At 36.8% G+C, this 16,184-nt stretch overlaps 1 protein-coding gene and 1 long non-coding RNA gene across 2 annotated transcripts in view; one reads left to right on the forward strand and one right to left on the reverse strand.

The window, feature by feature from the left end:
* The first annotated feature begins 234 nt into the window (after positions 1-234).
* On the forward strand, positions 235-15,721 carry LOC134146109 (uncharacterized). Its single transcript, XR_009959777.1, has 2 exons — positions 235-417; positions 14,315-15,721. It is a non-coding gene; the product is annotated as an uncharacterized LOC134146109 (long non-coding RNA).
* Positions 11,659-16,184, reverse strand: part of TENT4B (terminal nucleotidyltransferase 4B) — a 44,668-nt gene continuing 40,142 nt past the window's right edge. Inside the window, exons 11-12 of the mRNA XM_062586307.1 lie at positions 15,966-16,130; positions 11,659-14,662 (exon numbers count right to left, since the gene is read on the reverse strand). Of these exons, the coding sequence (XP_062442291.1) occupies positions 14,483-14,662; positions 15,966-16,130 (345 nt within the window). The 3' untranslated portion in view covers positions 11,659-14,482. The remainder of the gene's footprint in view (positions 14,663-15,965; positions 16,131-16,184) is intronic.

Raw genomic sequence — 16,184 nt, forward strand, 5'->3', positions numbered from 1 at the left:
GCTGCCGGCAGCGCGGAGGCTCCAGGGCGCGCCCGGCCCGGCCCGGCCCGGCCCGCCGAGCTCTGCCGCCTTCCGGAGGGTGACCCCGCTGGGAAGGGCCCGGCCGTGGCAGCGCGCGCCTCCTCTCTGGGGAAAAAAAACAGAGAGAAAAGGGCCAAAGTCACCACTCGGTAGCGGGCACCGTTTAGAGACGATGCGGCTCCAGAAACCCGCGGGAGTCGCGGGACAGCGAGTCCGCGGCGGGGCTGGGAACACGGCCCGGAAGGGGGTTCCAGGGCCTCCGCTTGCTCCCCCCGCTCCCGCGGGCTTGCGGGCGCCGGGCCCGCCTGCCAGCGCTTGGGGTAACCGCCGCTCCGCTCCCGGCCCGCACCGAAATCCAGGGGAAAGAAAAGAAGTGCATTTCGTGATGGAAAACGGGTACGTGGGCGCCGTGGATGCCGTACAGTTGCAAAGCTGTAACGTGTACGTCTCCTGCAGCGTGTATAGCTGCTGGCCCGAACTGCCTGGAGCAGGGCGCTTGGGACGTGGCAAAATAACTACTGTCATACTTGTCTGTAGAGTGCTTTCTCCGTGCCATGTTCTCCCGTTTTAGAAGGGACATAGAGAGAGACCTTACCTGCTAGGTGTATTACTGGGCATCTTCTGTATTTCTTTTCATTTTAAATCCACCTGCCTACAAGGACTCTGTCTTAAACGGAGCTAACCCTACTGTCTGTCCTTGCTGGTAGTAGTTAAGTTATAAATCTGTGCTACAGGGCCTCTCAAAAGTACTTTGAAGTCAGAGTATTTTGGAAAATGGGAGGCAGCCAGTGCAAATGATCTCTGCGTAGCTGTTAAGGGCTTTAGATGAGCATCCCAACTTGTGGTAGCCACGCTGCACTTCAGAAAACCAGGAACAACCCATCTCCTGCAAGATTTTGTAGAGCCAGCCCTGGGCCACTGGTGTTTATTCACTTCAGCTTTGCAGTGTCTTCACCAATGCTACTGGTGACAGTTTTTTTACCTGTTCTCCAGCTCTGAGTGGCTCTAAGAAATAGCCCTACCTGTAGGATACTGAGGTAGTGTCATGCTGAGTTGGCAAGACACAAATAACCAGGCAGTTCACAGTGCAGTATCTAAATGAAAAAAATAACAGTCCTGCTGCACAAAAGACTCCTTAACTGCTTTTAGGTAACTTACATACCTAAAAGGCAAATTAAATGACCAACCATGAGCATCCTTTATAAGAAAGGTGATTACTATTTCTCGTGTCCACATTTACTTGTTACTCTACCATCTTCTCAGTATGTTTTGGACTGAATCTCACTGGGCTGATAATGATTCTTTAGTGTGTCAACTGTGATTAAACAAGCCTTGAACGTCTGGTCGCTAATTCAGACCAAGTCTGGCTCTGCATGTAAGTTTAGTTCAAAGCTCATTGGAGACAATAGAAAGACTTTGATTTCCATGGATTTTTGGACTGAATTTATCATCAAACGTTAGTCACAGGTGATCGCACTCAGTCTGTGAGAGGTAGGCATATGCCAGTTTGCCCACAGCTGCAGAAAATCACTGCCTGTCCTGAAAATAAAGGAAATTACGAGATACAGTGAAGCATGTTAAAACCATGCCTTAGTGATCCACAGTCATACTGTTAGTCTGATAATAAAGTTGCATTTCTGTTTATGCACACAATTTGCAAAATTTGTGTTACTAAATACTACAGTTTTTGTTAGCATACTGCTAGGATATTTTAGCTGTACTGTAGGCCTGAGTTGCATACTTGAATTCATCCTCTCAAAAGGAGAATCAGTTTAGCACATATACCGCAAGCATGACAGCCTCATTTGATACTCTAGGTTCCTGGTTGAACATTGTGGGCCCATAGAAAATTTTCTGAGGCTGCCCAGTAATTGAAATTGTTTTGGCTATTAGGGCTAGCAATCTTTGAAAGGAATTTAAATCCAATTTAGCAATTTGAGACAGGTATGTCAGCTGGAGATAAGATAGAGCTGGAGAAGAAATGATTATAGATCTAAGATACAGAACTAAGCAGTAAGTGAGGTGGACTCTGCTCCTCTGTTCCTTGCCCTATAACATTTCTGAGTGCTCTTGAGCCATCTTACCTAGGTCTTTCTGTTCCTATTTTGGACGTCATGCCTCTGAAAAGCCCTGGAAAATTATCGGAGCCTTCAGATGGAAGTATTGCATACTATATTCGGGCCATTTCTTAGGGAGGAGAAAGATCACACAGTAAAAAGACTGTTAAAAGATTTTTTCTTCACTGAAGCTTGGATTAAATAACAAGATTCAAAAAATGCAGGAAATGGAAAATACATTGTTCTGCTGAGATCATAAATGGCCTCATTTCAAAACAGATGGACTCCATTTACCACTTCAGCAAAATTTGTGGACCTTCTCAGTATGCAGAGATTGCTCAACATCATTTCTGTATACCTACAAATACTTGTGCTATCCTAGAGTAAGATCTAAAATTCCCCACAATTCAATGCAATTGACATTGTAATTTTTTAATGGCAGCAGTTCTATCATTAGTTCTAAAACATTAAGTAAATGCTGCAGGTACACTGCTGTGTTATGGTAACTCTAAAGTGTAATCTGCATATTTCTAGCAAAATGCATATAAAAAGTGTGAAATACAGAAATTAATACACGATTAAATGGCTTCTGCGTATGCTACACACACACACACACTTCCTCTTTCCTTTTTCTGTTGCTAACTTTTCTCTCAAGTGCAATACATTTAAAGTACAGTTAGGGCTGACTTTGACAAGGCAGAGGGCACCCACCCACACCCCTTACTAGGAGCGCTTAACGTTGTTGGTTGGCCGATTCCGTAGGACTGCCTGAAGCATCGGCTTCTCTCCTGGATAAGGAAGAGTGATAGCACCTAACCAGTAGTTTATCATTTTACTCTTATCAATCTGATATAAATTTACTGTATGTATGTGATAAGCATATATGTTTGATACTGTGAAAGTGCAGCCCTTAATCAAAGATTCATCTAAAATTATTTTGTCCAAATTAGGATACAGCAACGTATAGGTTTTTATTTGCATCTATGAAGAAAATTTTTCAGATAAACATTATTTTAAACACTCACTTAGAAATATGCCCAGCAACATAAAAGTGCACATATTGAACATATAGAATTAGATTATTAAACACACAAATGTAACCTTTCCAATGATTGAATTAGATAACTATAACATCATAATTTTCCATTTTTAATTAAAACGAAATGAATGTATTTGCTCATAAAATCAATAGAACACAATTTTCTAAATTTATATTTATTTCTAGCTATGTTGTTTGTAGCAAGTGTATTTGCACTGCTTTAAATTTGCAATTTACAAATTGTTTTATAATTTAGAGTATTACAAGAGTGTTGTGTACAATTCAGATACGTTTAAATGTAAATAGAACCCAGTGCCATGAACAATTATGAAAAAGAAAAAAGGACTATATTTAAAATAAACTGAAATAGCAAAATACAGTGATCTTCAAGCATAAATTTTGATGGACTTGTAAGTGGTTAGATTTTCCTTTTATTAAGTCATTGTGGGTCATATCTGCCTTCAGTGTTCATGCGATAGTGCATGCTTACACTGTTCACAGTAAGTAAAAAGGATGAGAAAATTTAGCCCTAATAAGTTACTTTTAAATTACTTTATTTGCAAGAAGTTTCAGCATTGAGATTTTAAGTGGTTCCCTATAGACTTTGTAGAAAGATTAAGATTCAGAGGAGGGTTGCTGAGCAAATAAATATATGAACAAGGAAAATCAAAAACATAGCTACAAAATGTTCTTTTAAATCCTTAGAAATACTTAGTAAATTCATTATGCAGTATAATATTTTGTAGGTTAGACGTAATATAGTCTTAAGTAGCACAACTCGTTCCTAAGATGTACTTTTAAAATTAGCAGGTAGAATTTTTAATATATTCACTTCTTTTTAATATTCCTTTGAAGTCCTGCAATACCACTTTAAGAAAACATGTTTTATCGTGCTGTATGTTTGCAGTTCACCAAATATCCACAACAAGTGACCAAGACGACCTTAACTTCCACTTACCTTTACTAATGTCATTAATCTGATTCAGAAAGCAGGGAATAAAATGTTGTCTTTAATGAATGCTACAATAAGAATAGTAAGTATTTATTAGAACAAACACTTCTTCATCTTTAATTAGATTTAATATGTATTTACTACTGTGCTTGTGCACACATGCCTCTCTTTGGCCTCTGATCAATTTAGAGAACAACAAGATAAATGTCTTGAGTATATTATTTGCTATTTCCTGTAAATTTAAATAAGTTCAAAGATAGCTAATAATATAACAATCCCAAAGTGCTAGGCACTATGCGCTTAGGAAGGAAGTAATCATAGAATCAGTGAGGTTGGAGGGGACCTCTGGAGATCATCTAGTCCAACCTCCCTGCTCAGCAGGGTCACCTAGAGCATGTTAGACAGGGTTGCATCCAGGCGGATGATATGATAAATCATTTTAAACTGTTACATTGGTATTATCCTCGTTTCTTACAGGACTGTATTAAAATGAATTGCTGACAATCATTACATTTGTTATTAAATGCAGGAATCTTATTGCACTAAGACAAAAACAAGGTGGAGTTTCACTGCCGTTACAGAGTCTGCATTTCTGGGCTTTTGGATCAATTGAAGGAACTTTTGGGAATAATTTGCTGCTTTCCTCTAAATAAAGTAATAAATGCCATATGAATTTATGCATCCATAGGGAAATGAAGAGTTATTCAGGTCTCTTGCTGTAATTGCTATTTCTTTTAAAGTTCTCTAAGTGTCTGACTGAGTTGAAACCAATATCATATTTTCTAGGAACACAGATTTCATGAAAGTCAGTGGGACTTGCTATAGTTATAATTTCTACAAGAGTTTTTTCTACAAAGGAAACTTTAAACTCTATGCAACTCCCAATATTGTGAAACAATAGAAAAAGAAAAAAAGAGAGAGAGAAGTACTAACTTTCCCCAAAAGCACTTATGTGAGTGAAGAGCTAATATGCCGTTAAGTATGCCAAGTAACTGAAGCACTTAAGAATTGAAGTTCCGCTGATGTTCTTCAGCTCCAGAGCTTTGGTTAGGATGCTTGCTTGACCTCTCAAATTAAGAACCAGAACCTCTGTCTTCTCTCCTATTTGTGCCTAATCTTCTTTCTCAGGGGAAACTCAAAGACAGAGCAAGAACATGCACTGTGCCTTAAAAAACAGTGCTTGGCATCTTGCTTAAGCCTTTTACATGTACTTACGGGTTTGATGTGTACTGCACTAAAGGCTACAAATTTGGTTCAAAGCTCGCTGCTGTTTATTATGTTCTTTATAGAATTGCTAGATAAAACTTGTTTCAGAGTATTACTATATGCTAAAGTTAACTTGTTTGTGTTACAACAATTTTTTTTTTTACAAATCAAATTATTCTCAACCATGTTAAGTGACAGAAGATATGGTCTGTCACTTCTTAAAGAAGTGTTTTGATGGTCTCAGAGGTTACTCTTTATTTTAGCTAATTGATAAGAAGTTGCACAAAGGAAGAAGAACAGAAAGAGGTTTTTTAGTTTTGGTTTTGGTTTTTGTTGGGGGGGGTTGGTACAGTAACTCTGCAGATGGAGTTTATAATAAAATGGAAAATGTTATTGATTTAAGGAACCCCCAAAAAAGGAACAGACTGTTTTACTTCACAGTGAATGATGAAACTGTTTAGCTGACTGTGTTCAATTTGCAGTTCCAATATCTTTACATGAGCAGTCAGAAGGACATACTATAAACCAAACAGAATACTTTAGAAGAATCAGTAAGAAACAAATGGATATATTATTAGGGAAAAAATGCTTTTACATAAATCAGAATGCTATATTAAGTCAGAAAAAAAATCTAGAGAATCCACTGGGAAACACAAACTTAATTTTTTTCCCTTCCGTTATAGATCAGAATTTAAAAAAATTTTGGACAGCCCACTCCTGATTAAATCAACAGAGATCCATTAAATTCAAGCCAAAGGAGCAAAAGTGATCTCTTACCTGTGGGTTAAGCCTTTTATATTAATTTATTGTGCTTAAGGAAGCTTCTGGCTTCTTGAATATTAGATTATTTAGATGGCAATAGTGATTAAAAAATATGTAGGGCGATAATATAGCTTGGAGGAAAATAAAGGAGGAGTGAGAAGTGGACTATGTTTTTCTCCAAGCAACAGGCATTTCCAGACATACTACTACTAATTATCCCAAAGCTGAGAGGGATAAAAAATTCTTTTCTTACCCCTTTAGGTTCATCTATGCTGAAATCTTGGAGTTATGTTGCAGCAATGATGGATAATGTCATTTAATTGTTCACAGTCCAATATCAAAAAACATCATGGTTTCACCAGATACCATTAGCTATTAAACCTGAGGGCAAGGAGTTTTTAAGAGTCTGTTTCCCCTCAGTAACTTTCCACTTGCCGTTTGATCTAGTCTGGCTAGTAAAGGGAAACCTGGTCTGTGCCCTGAGACCTGCTCCTTGGAGGAGTCTGCAGCGCTAGAATTCCTTCCCTGTTCACAAGGAGCTGGAGCAAGGGCCTCCAGGAAGGGCATCCGTAGTGCTGCTCCAGTAGGAGGAAGGTGAGTGAGTGCTTGGGAGGAGAGAGACCACTTTGCATCCCTTGTTACTGGTGTGGAAGGCAATGCAGGGTACCTCACCTGTGGAGGAGAACTGAAGGGGCAGAGTGACTGCAGCACTGGACGCTGCAGAGAGGAGCACAAAAGTAGTGTTGTCAGAGAATGGTACCTGGAAGTGCTAAAACATTGGTATCAGCTTGTACTGCGCGTATCTAGAATGAAGTTCTGCCACTCTGGTATTGGTGTATCCCCCATAGCTGTGTTGTGGTATGCCTTGCAGATACAGACCATCAGGGAACAACCAAGAAACTTTTGGGGATAGAGGCTGTGAAATCCTGCTTTTAGAAGATGCAGGCTGTCCAAATGAGTCTGAATGTCAAAGTGATTAAAGAAATTCAGCCCTATCACAAAATATAGCTGAAGAGTATCAAAACAAAGAAGTAGCTCACAGAATAAAGAATTTCCCTGTAGAAGTTTGTTACTAAGTATCACCAGTTCTAGAATGATACATTCATTGCAACGTCATACAAAAAACTTTCTATGTGTAGTTATTTCATCGATTGGCATGATTATGGACATTTTGGCTGCATATTTGATTGTTGCCTTCTAAACAAATTTTGATTGAAGATGCAGTGTTAATGGGGGACTTAGAACTTGTCAAGATGTCTGCATAGTTCTAATCTCTCTGCTGATGTATATGCACTTGCTTTGGCCCCCCTAAAATTAAGTTAGAAGTGTTTGAAGCTATGAAATCGAGAGATAGAAAATCAGAGAAAAAAACAAAATGAAACAGGACCTACTGAAATCAGTGGGAAAACTCCCCTTAACAGAACTAGGCTTTTAGTTGTAATTCTTAGGGTAAGAAAAGTGACTTATCTCAAATTACAGTGACGAGCACCAAGCTCAGAACCAGAAAACTGAATCTATACCGTATCTCTGCTGTGAAACGGTCTTGAAGAAGATTAATTTACAAACAGGAAAAGCTTCCCTCCTTTGCAATAATAATCCAATAATGTAATTTATATTGATATAATATTGGAATTGCGTTCATACTGCATCCTCACTATTCCCATGCAATGCATTATAAACTGAAATCATCTGGAAAGTGATTAATTCAGGATGAAGATTGTCTAGTACTTCAGATGTCCGCAGGATGGTCGTATTGGTATTGTTATGATGAAACTTTTTCACATGGGTAGACCATCAAACAGAGGAGAAACTTAGCAAGCCTGCAACAAAGTAGTATTGAAGATGAAGAACTTGCCGTTCTTTAACGGAGAACCATCTCATAAAATTAAGTCAGTTAGGATATGGAAAAATTGTGATTTCCTATACAGACCATATGTAGAGGTGGAAAGTACAGAAAGTAGATAAAAATCAAGATAAGGACATGAAACAAGAAATGAAAGCTAACTTTCTAATGAGGAGGTCAGAAAAATAAGCAAATTCTAATTTATGCCCTCTTAGTATTGCAGCAGCTCATCAACGCTGTTACGTTTAGTTTTTCCTTAACAAACAGCACTAGAACACTCAGACTCTCCCAAAGACACAAATATAGTAGTTAGTTTGCATAACTCAAATATTCTGTTTTTCATGGAGAGATTTTTATGAACAAGTGTTGGTAGCTAGAAAAAAGTACAAATAGAGAAACTATAGAACTAGCATTATTTCAAGAATTGTTTTTTTGTACTTAAAAAATACCCCTCTTAAATCACCATTGTAATATAAAATATTTTCTTCAAAGTGCAGTAATACTATTTGAAGATTTAATTCCTTTTAAATCAGACTGTCCATGCACAATGATTTTACCAGACTAACACTTTCCGCAACTGCAAAAATTGTGAAAATTGTGCTCCTTCCCTTTTATGTTAGTGCTTCAGCTTCCAGGCTCTTAACATCTTTATTTGCCTGAGATGTTTGTTCTGTTTTTAATGGATCATCACAGAGAAGATGCTGGGACAGCCAGTTATCACAACTCCACAACTGCCCCTGCTTCTGGGAACAGGTGCTGCTCTTACCATTTAGGCTTTTTAAAACACTATTTTTTTTTCCTACTACACATTACTCAACTACAGTAGTGGGATTCTGCAGGATTTTGGATGTATAAGGAGTGTAGGTAGCAGCTCAAAAGTTCCAGATAAACTACTACTACCGCCTTAAGATACTAGTTGCAATCTCTGTACAAGCAACATCGCCAAACAGAAGCATTCAAACATCCCTTAGTATCTGGGATATGTTTAGACACTGCACCAAAGTAATTCATTGGTAATTCAAAGTAATGCACACACCCCACTCAGGCTACTTGAGGCTTTCAGTAGTTAGTTGGGTTTCATTACCTTGATAGATGGAAGTCAAATTCGTGACATAAGTTTAATGAGATACAGTTTAGGACAAATAAAAATTCATAGGAAAGATTTCATTACTTTGTAACAAACTTCTGAAGTTTTTCCCATGCACTTTTAAAGATTTTTGAAAAGAAAAAATAGACAAGGTAGCACTGAAGGAAGAAAATATGAAAGATTTCTACCTGCCATTGGATTAGCCATTGATTTTTCAGACTGAGAATGGTCTTTTCACAGGTACTGATTACCAGGCAACTACAAATGAGCTTGATTCAAGATCCACTGTAGTGGGAGGGGGCAGGGAACAACACTAATCAACTAAGAATGAATAGTCTTGTTTGGAAACAGGCAATTAAGGGATAATGCAAAGACTTGTTATATATAGGAGGGAAACACTAACAGCAACTGTTACTTCACATTTCACTTAAATTACCTAATGCGTTTTCTTGTAAGAAAAGTACTACTTAATTTTGGTGCAACAATCTGTTGTATTCAGATTCTGGGAGTTCCATTTCCCCCCCACCCCCCAGCTTCATAATTATACCAACACAACCAGGAAGGAACTTGGACAGGGATGAGAAAGTGGGAACAGGAAATTTTTCAAAGCCAGCTACTGGCAATGGAAAGGAACTGCACCCCAAGCAAGTCTGTGGTCAATAGTCTCACAAAGGCACCACACTTCAGCTAGAAGTTTTTGTGGGGCCTAAAAAATCAACAAAATTGTGGTAGTGGGAAACTGCTACATCTACCAAGAGTTAAAAAATTAAAGCTGTTCAAAATTAAATAACCTAAGGAGTAATTGAAAGTTTAGTTTAATTTGATCTACCACTACAATGATACTTTAGTATGTAGGTAAAAGCCACTTCCTGGTTTGTTCATTTACTTAGTGCTTGCCACAAACTTTGAGCTTTTATAGACCCCATAAGGCCACTTGAACTGTACTGTGCAATGTAGAACATTGTTCATTAAGCAACTTGCAGAGGATTCTCCATGTTGCAGATAATCTCAGCGAAACCATCCAGCATCCTTACAAAAAACCTCTGAAGGTTAGTTAATTAGGCTTAAAGCAAATTAGAAAATGGAGAAACCACAGAAAAATCTGCAGTTGTGATATATTCTATCGCCATCAGAACTGCAAAGCCGGTTTCAACTTACAGATGAAGCTACGAATAAGTATCTGTTGGAACTGCTGGTAAATGACTCATGGAAATGTAGTTAAGACACTAACATTTAGGTCGCTGCAACTGGGAAACATTTTTGAGAAACTATTTACAATCTTGTGGAAACACTACAAATTAAATAGAACTATCAAATTCCGCACTTTTAGGACTGAGAAGCACTGTTTCAAGACATGATAAAACTTTATTTTTTTAAACTTATTTTGCATTACCAAGTGAAAGAAATGAAGTTATAGAAATCACCAGAATAAATAATTGCTATTTTTTGCAGTTTAACAGTCACTGGAATAGTGAAATGCTTCCCCCTCTCTTCCTCCCCTTCACAGCCTCTAAATGGATAAACATCCTCCCTTCTTGAATGATAGCACACTTTGCAATTGCCCGTAGCTATTTCTCTTCAGGAAACACAGCAGAAGTTGTACAGTGAGTTTTAACATCTCTTGTGATTTTTAACATCCCTCAAGATGTCAAATAGCTGTCTGCTTTTATTTACAATAAATTTTCAAGATTAGACTGGTTTCTAATCACCTGATCATGCACTGTGTTTAGCACACATGGAAAAGGTCCATCTTGAAAATATATTAAAAGAAAGGAAAAAAGCTGCCACTGGCTACTGGAATACTAATTGTTTTTAAAAGATTATGTTCTAGGAAAACAAGTTTATTATACAAATTTAAAAGCCAGAGTTGTAAATTGAGGCAGCTGCATAGAACATGGAGGTCAGTAAAAAGAATCCTGTCATGTTTCAAATGCAAAGACTTACTTACATTTCAGCTTCTTTTCTGCCCCGTGGTGGAAGACCGGCGATTTCAAACAAACACACAGAAGAACAAAGAGGAACTCCCCTCCTCATCTTTTAACTCTAAATTTGACTTGTCTTTAAAATAGGCCAAACAATATAGCACAATCTAATGTCCAACAGGAAGACTTATAAAATTTCATTTTATTTGAATACTTTTGATAATCTTTGTTAAACTACCATGAGAAAGACTATAGGAATTTTCAGTACATATGCGTCTCCCTACCGATTTATGTAGGGAAGAAAGATAACCAGAGTTAAGAATATACTTCAGTAAAATGAACTACGCTTCAGCAATAATGGTAAACAAAGATTCCAGCTAAAGATAACTCAAATTAACTTCTGCAGATGAGACTCTTTTAGTGCCTATTTTGACAATGCCCTTCTGAGAGTCCCAATTTCAAACAGCTTTACTGAACTGAAATACTAAGCAAAATGGAAGTCCGGAACAGAGAACAGAATAAGCAGATTCTTGCAAAAGTTTTGTATGCATAGTGCATAAAAAGGTTAAAGAGAAATAAATTATACATTATAAATCTTTACATGTATGTATCTTCTACTTACTCCTAGAAATAAGAGATTTTGCCATTTGCTTTAAAAGAAAAAAAAAAAAAGAAAGAAAAGAAAAAAGAAAAAGAAAAAAGCACGTACTCAGACCAGGCCTACTTGAACAACCTTCAAAATTACACATAGCTGGGCCTGGTAATCAGCTAGAAAAGCACCCAGGTACAACAAGAATGTTACAAAGCAGTTTGGATAGTCTGTTCTTTCCACAGTACTGCGAAGAGAAAAACAGGGTTAAAGCGTCAAGAATGGTGATAAACTGCGGGAGTTAGATTAAACATTTATTTTTCATATATTCACAAAATCTTCACAAAAGTATTGAAACTCAAAAAGGAATTAGACTCGAGTCAAATACAGAGATGAAATGTACAAGACAAATGAGCAGGCAAACTAAAAGGTCTTGAAAGTATTTTACTTCAGATTGAAAAACGAACAGTTCAACTGTTCTGTTTAAATAAAGATTTGCAAGATATACAGTATTTTATGAATACAATGCTGGTCATTTGAGGCAATGTAAAGTACCTCAATTTTTCCTTCATGCTTTTTTTTTTTTTTTTTTTTTTCTTTTAGAAAGATACTGTTTACCAAAAAGAAACTTGAGCAGTCCAGGAAAAGCTATTTTCCATTAAATTTATGAAAACCATAAATTGAGGCAAACCTAAGATTCCCAATGGAATCAAGATTATCTTCCCGCTACCACCACCTTAAAATTATCACATGCTTATTGGAACACTAATATCTGCACCCTAAGAGTACATTTGCTTTCAACGATGAGGGTGATTCGTTTAAAAACACTTCAGTGTGGTAAATGCGATACAGATCTTTGCAAGTATTAAGTTTTGGAACAGTTTTGCTAATAGCAGCTAACAATACTGGATTAATATAATTTATAAATAATTGTTCCCTAAGCGGTGAACATAAGTCTACACATTCACAATCTAAAACAAAATAAATACTGTGATTATGCATAATGTGGTACAACTTTTACTACTTTCTATGAACAAAAGCTCAACATCTTGTTGATAAAATTATCTGATCAAATTAAAACATGAATCTAAAAATTTTTAAAAAAACATTGTCAAATTAACATCACTTTTAAGCTTAGTGTTTGAGTAAGTGTTATGACTTTCCATATTTTTGGAATATATGTATTTTCCTTTTTGAAGTAAAACACTTTAACATGTTGAAAATGTTTATTAATTTAAGTGATGACATCACTTCTGGTCTTATTTTAGCATTATTTAACTTTAAAAATCATTGCACTCCTTAGTGCCCATTAAAGGTCAGGTTGGTCTGTAGTATTCTGCAAATGTATATAAAAAAAACATTTCTAAAATCTAACAGTACTTTTTATAAAAGCATCATCTCCAGAACAGCTGCATTAAATACAGCCCTGTATGCTGAATACAGACTCTTTCCCTCTTTAAAGAAATGTGAAAAGTAAATGCCACTTAACATTCTACCACTGAAGTGTCCCAACTCCTTTTCCAAACTATACCTGTGAGTGTAATTACATGTTTAATTTGCATTCATGGCATCAAACTTCGTGCAGCCTAGACTTACCATGTGACTGAACCAGACAAATGTCAAGTTTAAATTAATGATAACTAGTTCAATGAAGAAATACTATGAGATATGAGAGGTTTGGGTCTTTAAGGCAATACAAAATGTTTCATTATTTGAAGGTTTTTTTAATAATTAAGTGTAAATATAAAAATGCCTAAGAGGGGAGTGAGAAAAAATATTTTAATAGTAAAATTTACTTAAAGCTTCAACAGTTATCATCTCCTACAGGAGTTAACAAATATAAAAAACAAAAGAAAAATTCAGACCTGGAGGGGGGAGGGAAGGCACAAACAGAGGCATGGAATTAAAGCAGCCTAGGAATGCAAACGATTGTAACGAACCAAGATCTTGTCTGTCTGTTTTTAACTGAAAAACAAAACAAAAATAATCACCACCACCACCCAAACAAAAACCCCCCAAGTGGCTTATATTAAAAAAAAAAGGGGGGGGGCAGGAGAGGACACCACTAAGAGGAGGAAGAAAGGGGTGCAACTATAAAACCCCATTGCCTGAAATGATGGCACTCTAGAAAACAAGGTGAAGGTTACTTCTCAGAGATGACAAGCTCAGAATCTACACAAAGTACATGTACACTTTATACAAATGAAAAGCTTCATTTGCCACCATAAACCTCTCTTTCAGAGGAACAACTTTTGCAGATCAATGTTCTACTAAATCTTTTAAATGCCAACAAAAGAAATTCTGAGCAATGTAACTAGTAATGTCTCTTTATATGGATGTTAAGATGACAATTCAGATTATTTTCCAAACTAATCCTGAGAAAAATTTATGTTTACAATTTAAACAGTAATGTTATGTAAAAAGTATTAACAAATCCACTATTACAAATGTCAGTTTTCCTATATGGTCATCTATATATACACAATAAAATGGTAAGTATATGCAAAAATAATAAAAAAAAATCATGCACAAATTACTTTCACCTTTAAAGGCTGGGTTTCCCTCAAAATACAATTTTTTGCTTTTTTCCTATATTTTTTATTTGTTTGTTACCACCCCCTAGACACACTGAGTACTACCCCTACAGGTCAGCATGAGCTGATGGGAAATACATTTATTTTACATTCAAGCTTTTATATCCTAAATGACCCTGTTGTAGCATATGACTTATCAAATGAGCAGCCTTTTTCCTCTTTTTTTTCTTTTTTCTTTTTTTTTTCTTTTTTTTCTTTTCTTTTTTTTTTTTTTTTCTTTTTCTTTTTTTTTTTTTTTGCAGTGATCAATCTTCATGATCCGTTCCGTGGCGAGCTGGGAAAAAAAAAAATGCAATTGCTAATCAATGTCTGAACAGTCTGAAGCTCCGGAAGAGATCCAAGGAGTCACTATCAAACTATCCTGTAGCATGAGATCATTGCACACAGAAGAACAGTCATAAAATAAGCAACTATCTACAAAGGTCTGAAAGGGCTGCATCCCTCTTGTGTTTCCTCTTTTTGCCATGGAAATACTGATGGTGTGATTTGCTGCCTTGATGTTGTTTGTTTGTGACTGAGGTACCATGGCTTGAGTTTGTTGGACCTTGGAAGCCTTTGTTAGAAGAGCGAAATAACCGTGCTGATCCATGCTGTAAAAGGAAGGGAACATGCTAAGTCAGTGCTGCCAAGAAAAAAGTATGCATTTACACAGTTCTGTATTACTAGAGAACGAGGATGCTAACTCCTGAAGGTTGTACATGTGAAGTTAGGCCATTGCTTAGACTGCAGCATAGTACCAGCAATCTTTCACTTCTGTGGCTGCAAACAAATGCTCATCTCTAGCCCCAAAACCATGCAGGTCAAGTGAGAGAGAACTACAGCACTCTAAATTTTGGAAAGGACAATCATCCACAATGCAATCAAAAAAGTGCAACAACTGTACAATGTTTTACAGAAACAGAAGTGCATAATCCAAGAGAAGAGATGTTGAAGATTGCCCAAATCACATCTGTGCAAAATTTAGTCAACACTCCTCTAAGACCAAGACTAATTTTATACCACATCTTTTTAAAGACTTAAGACCATCTCCAAATTCGCATATTTACATTCCAGCACCTCTTTTAGCACAGAGCAACCTCTGTTTAATACACATGAGCACAGACTAATAGTTTATGTAAGGCCTGTTTTGCAAACTGTCTGGATATCAGCTAGAGATTGTTAGTAAGTAGGAGGCAGCAAGTTTTCCTGGAACTATTTTGCAAAAATAATACTCAAAAAGATTCCGGACTATCTTTCATAACTGCATATATCCAAAGGTGCTTTGAAATAACAGTTCTTCAGATTACTGAGTTGTCATAGATGTATTCTTTTACATGAGAAATTCCCAAAATGCATACATTTTTGGTAGTTCTCATCACTGGTATCTGTCTTGGGGGGAAAATGAGAGGGACTTTTACGCATCTCCATCTCCCTTAATCAAATACACTTCAACAAGGATCAACAGTCAAGACAGCAGCCAGTTTAGTTTCAGTACATATTTTTGCTAAATATTTTTCACTAACTGTACGTAAGTCTCACTAGCTCTGGCATATTCTGCAGTAAAGACCAGACTGACACAGTTTTTGCATAGAGTAATTTTATACAACACAACTGTATGCTGCTGGCAAACCTAGATTTCCTAGAATATCAAATAAAAGTCAATCCAATTTTATCTGTTTTAAGACTGTGAAAACCTCTATTACAAACTTCTCTGTAAGCCATACAGAGAACAAGGTGATTTTAGATATAATTAGTGCTCAAAGTTTTTTAATGGTGTGAAGGGGAGAAAAATACAGCATTTTCCTCCCAGAACAAGCTACCCTTCCATGGAGGGCATCTGTAATATTCAAATAATCTATACAGTTGTTGGGGGGGGGTTGTTTTTTGCTTTTTTGTTTTTTACAGTTCACAAACCTGAGATTTGTTCGTGTTGCTGGATGTATTGGCTGTTTGGCTATTTTGTGTTTTCCCACTTGACTGGGAGGATTCCAGTGATACTTCTTGGGACCCCACTCTGTTTGTGGTAGACTGACGACAACTCAATTGTTTAGAGGTTTTGCAAGGTGTTCCATCAGAATCCTTCAGGAAAATTTAAAGTATTAGTGATTTTTTTCTTAAGAATAAGTGAGTTTT

The sequence above is a fragment of the Rhea pennata genome, chromosome 13, assembly GCF_028389875.1.
Source record: "Rhea pennata isolate bPtePen1 chromosome 13, bPtePen1.pri, whole genome shotgun sequence".
NCBI classification, from domain to species: domain Eukaryota; kingdom Metazoa; phylum Chordata; class Aves; order Rheiformes; family Rheidae; genus Rhea; species Rhea pennata.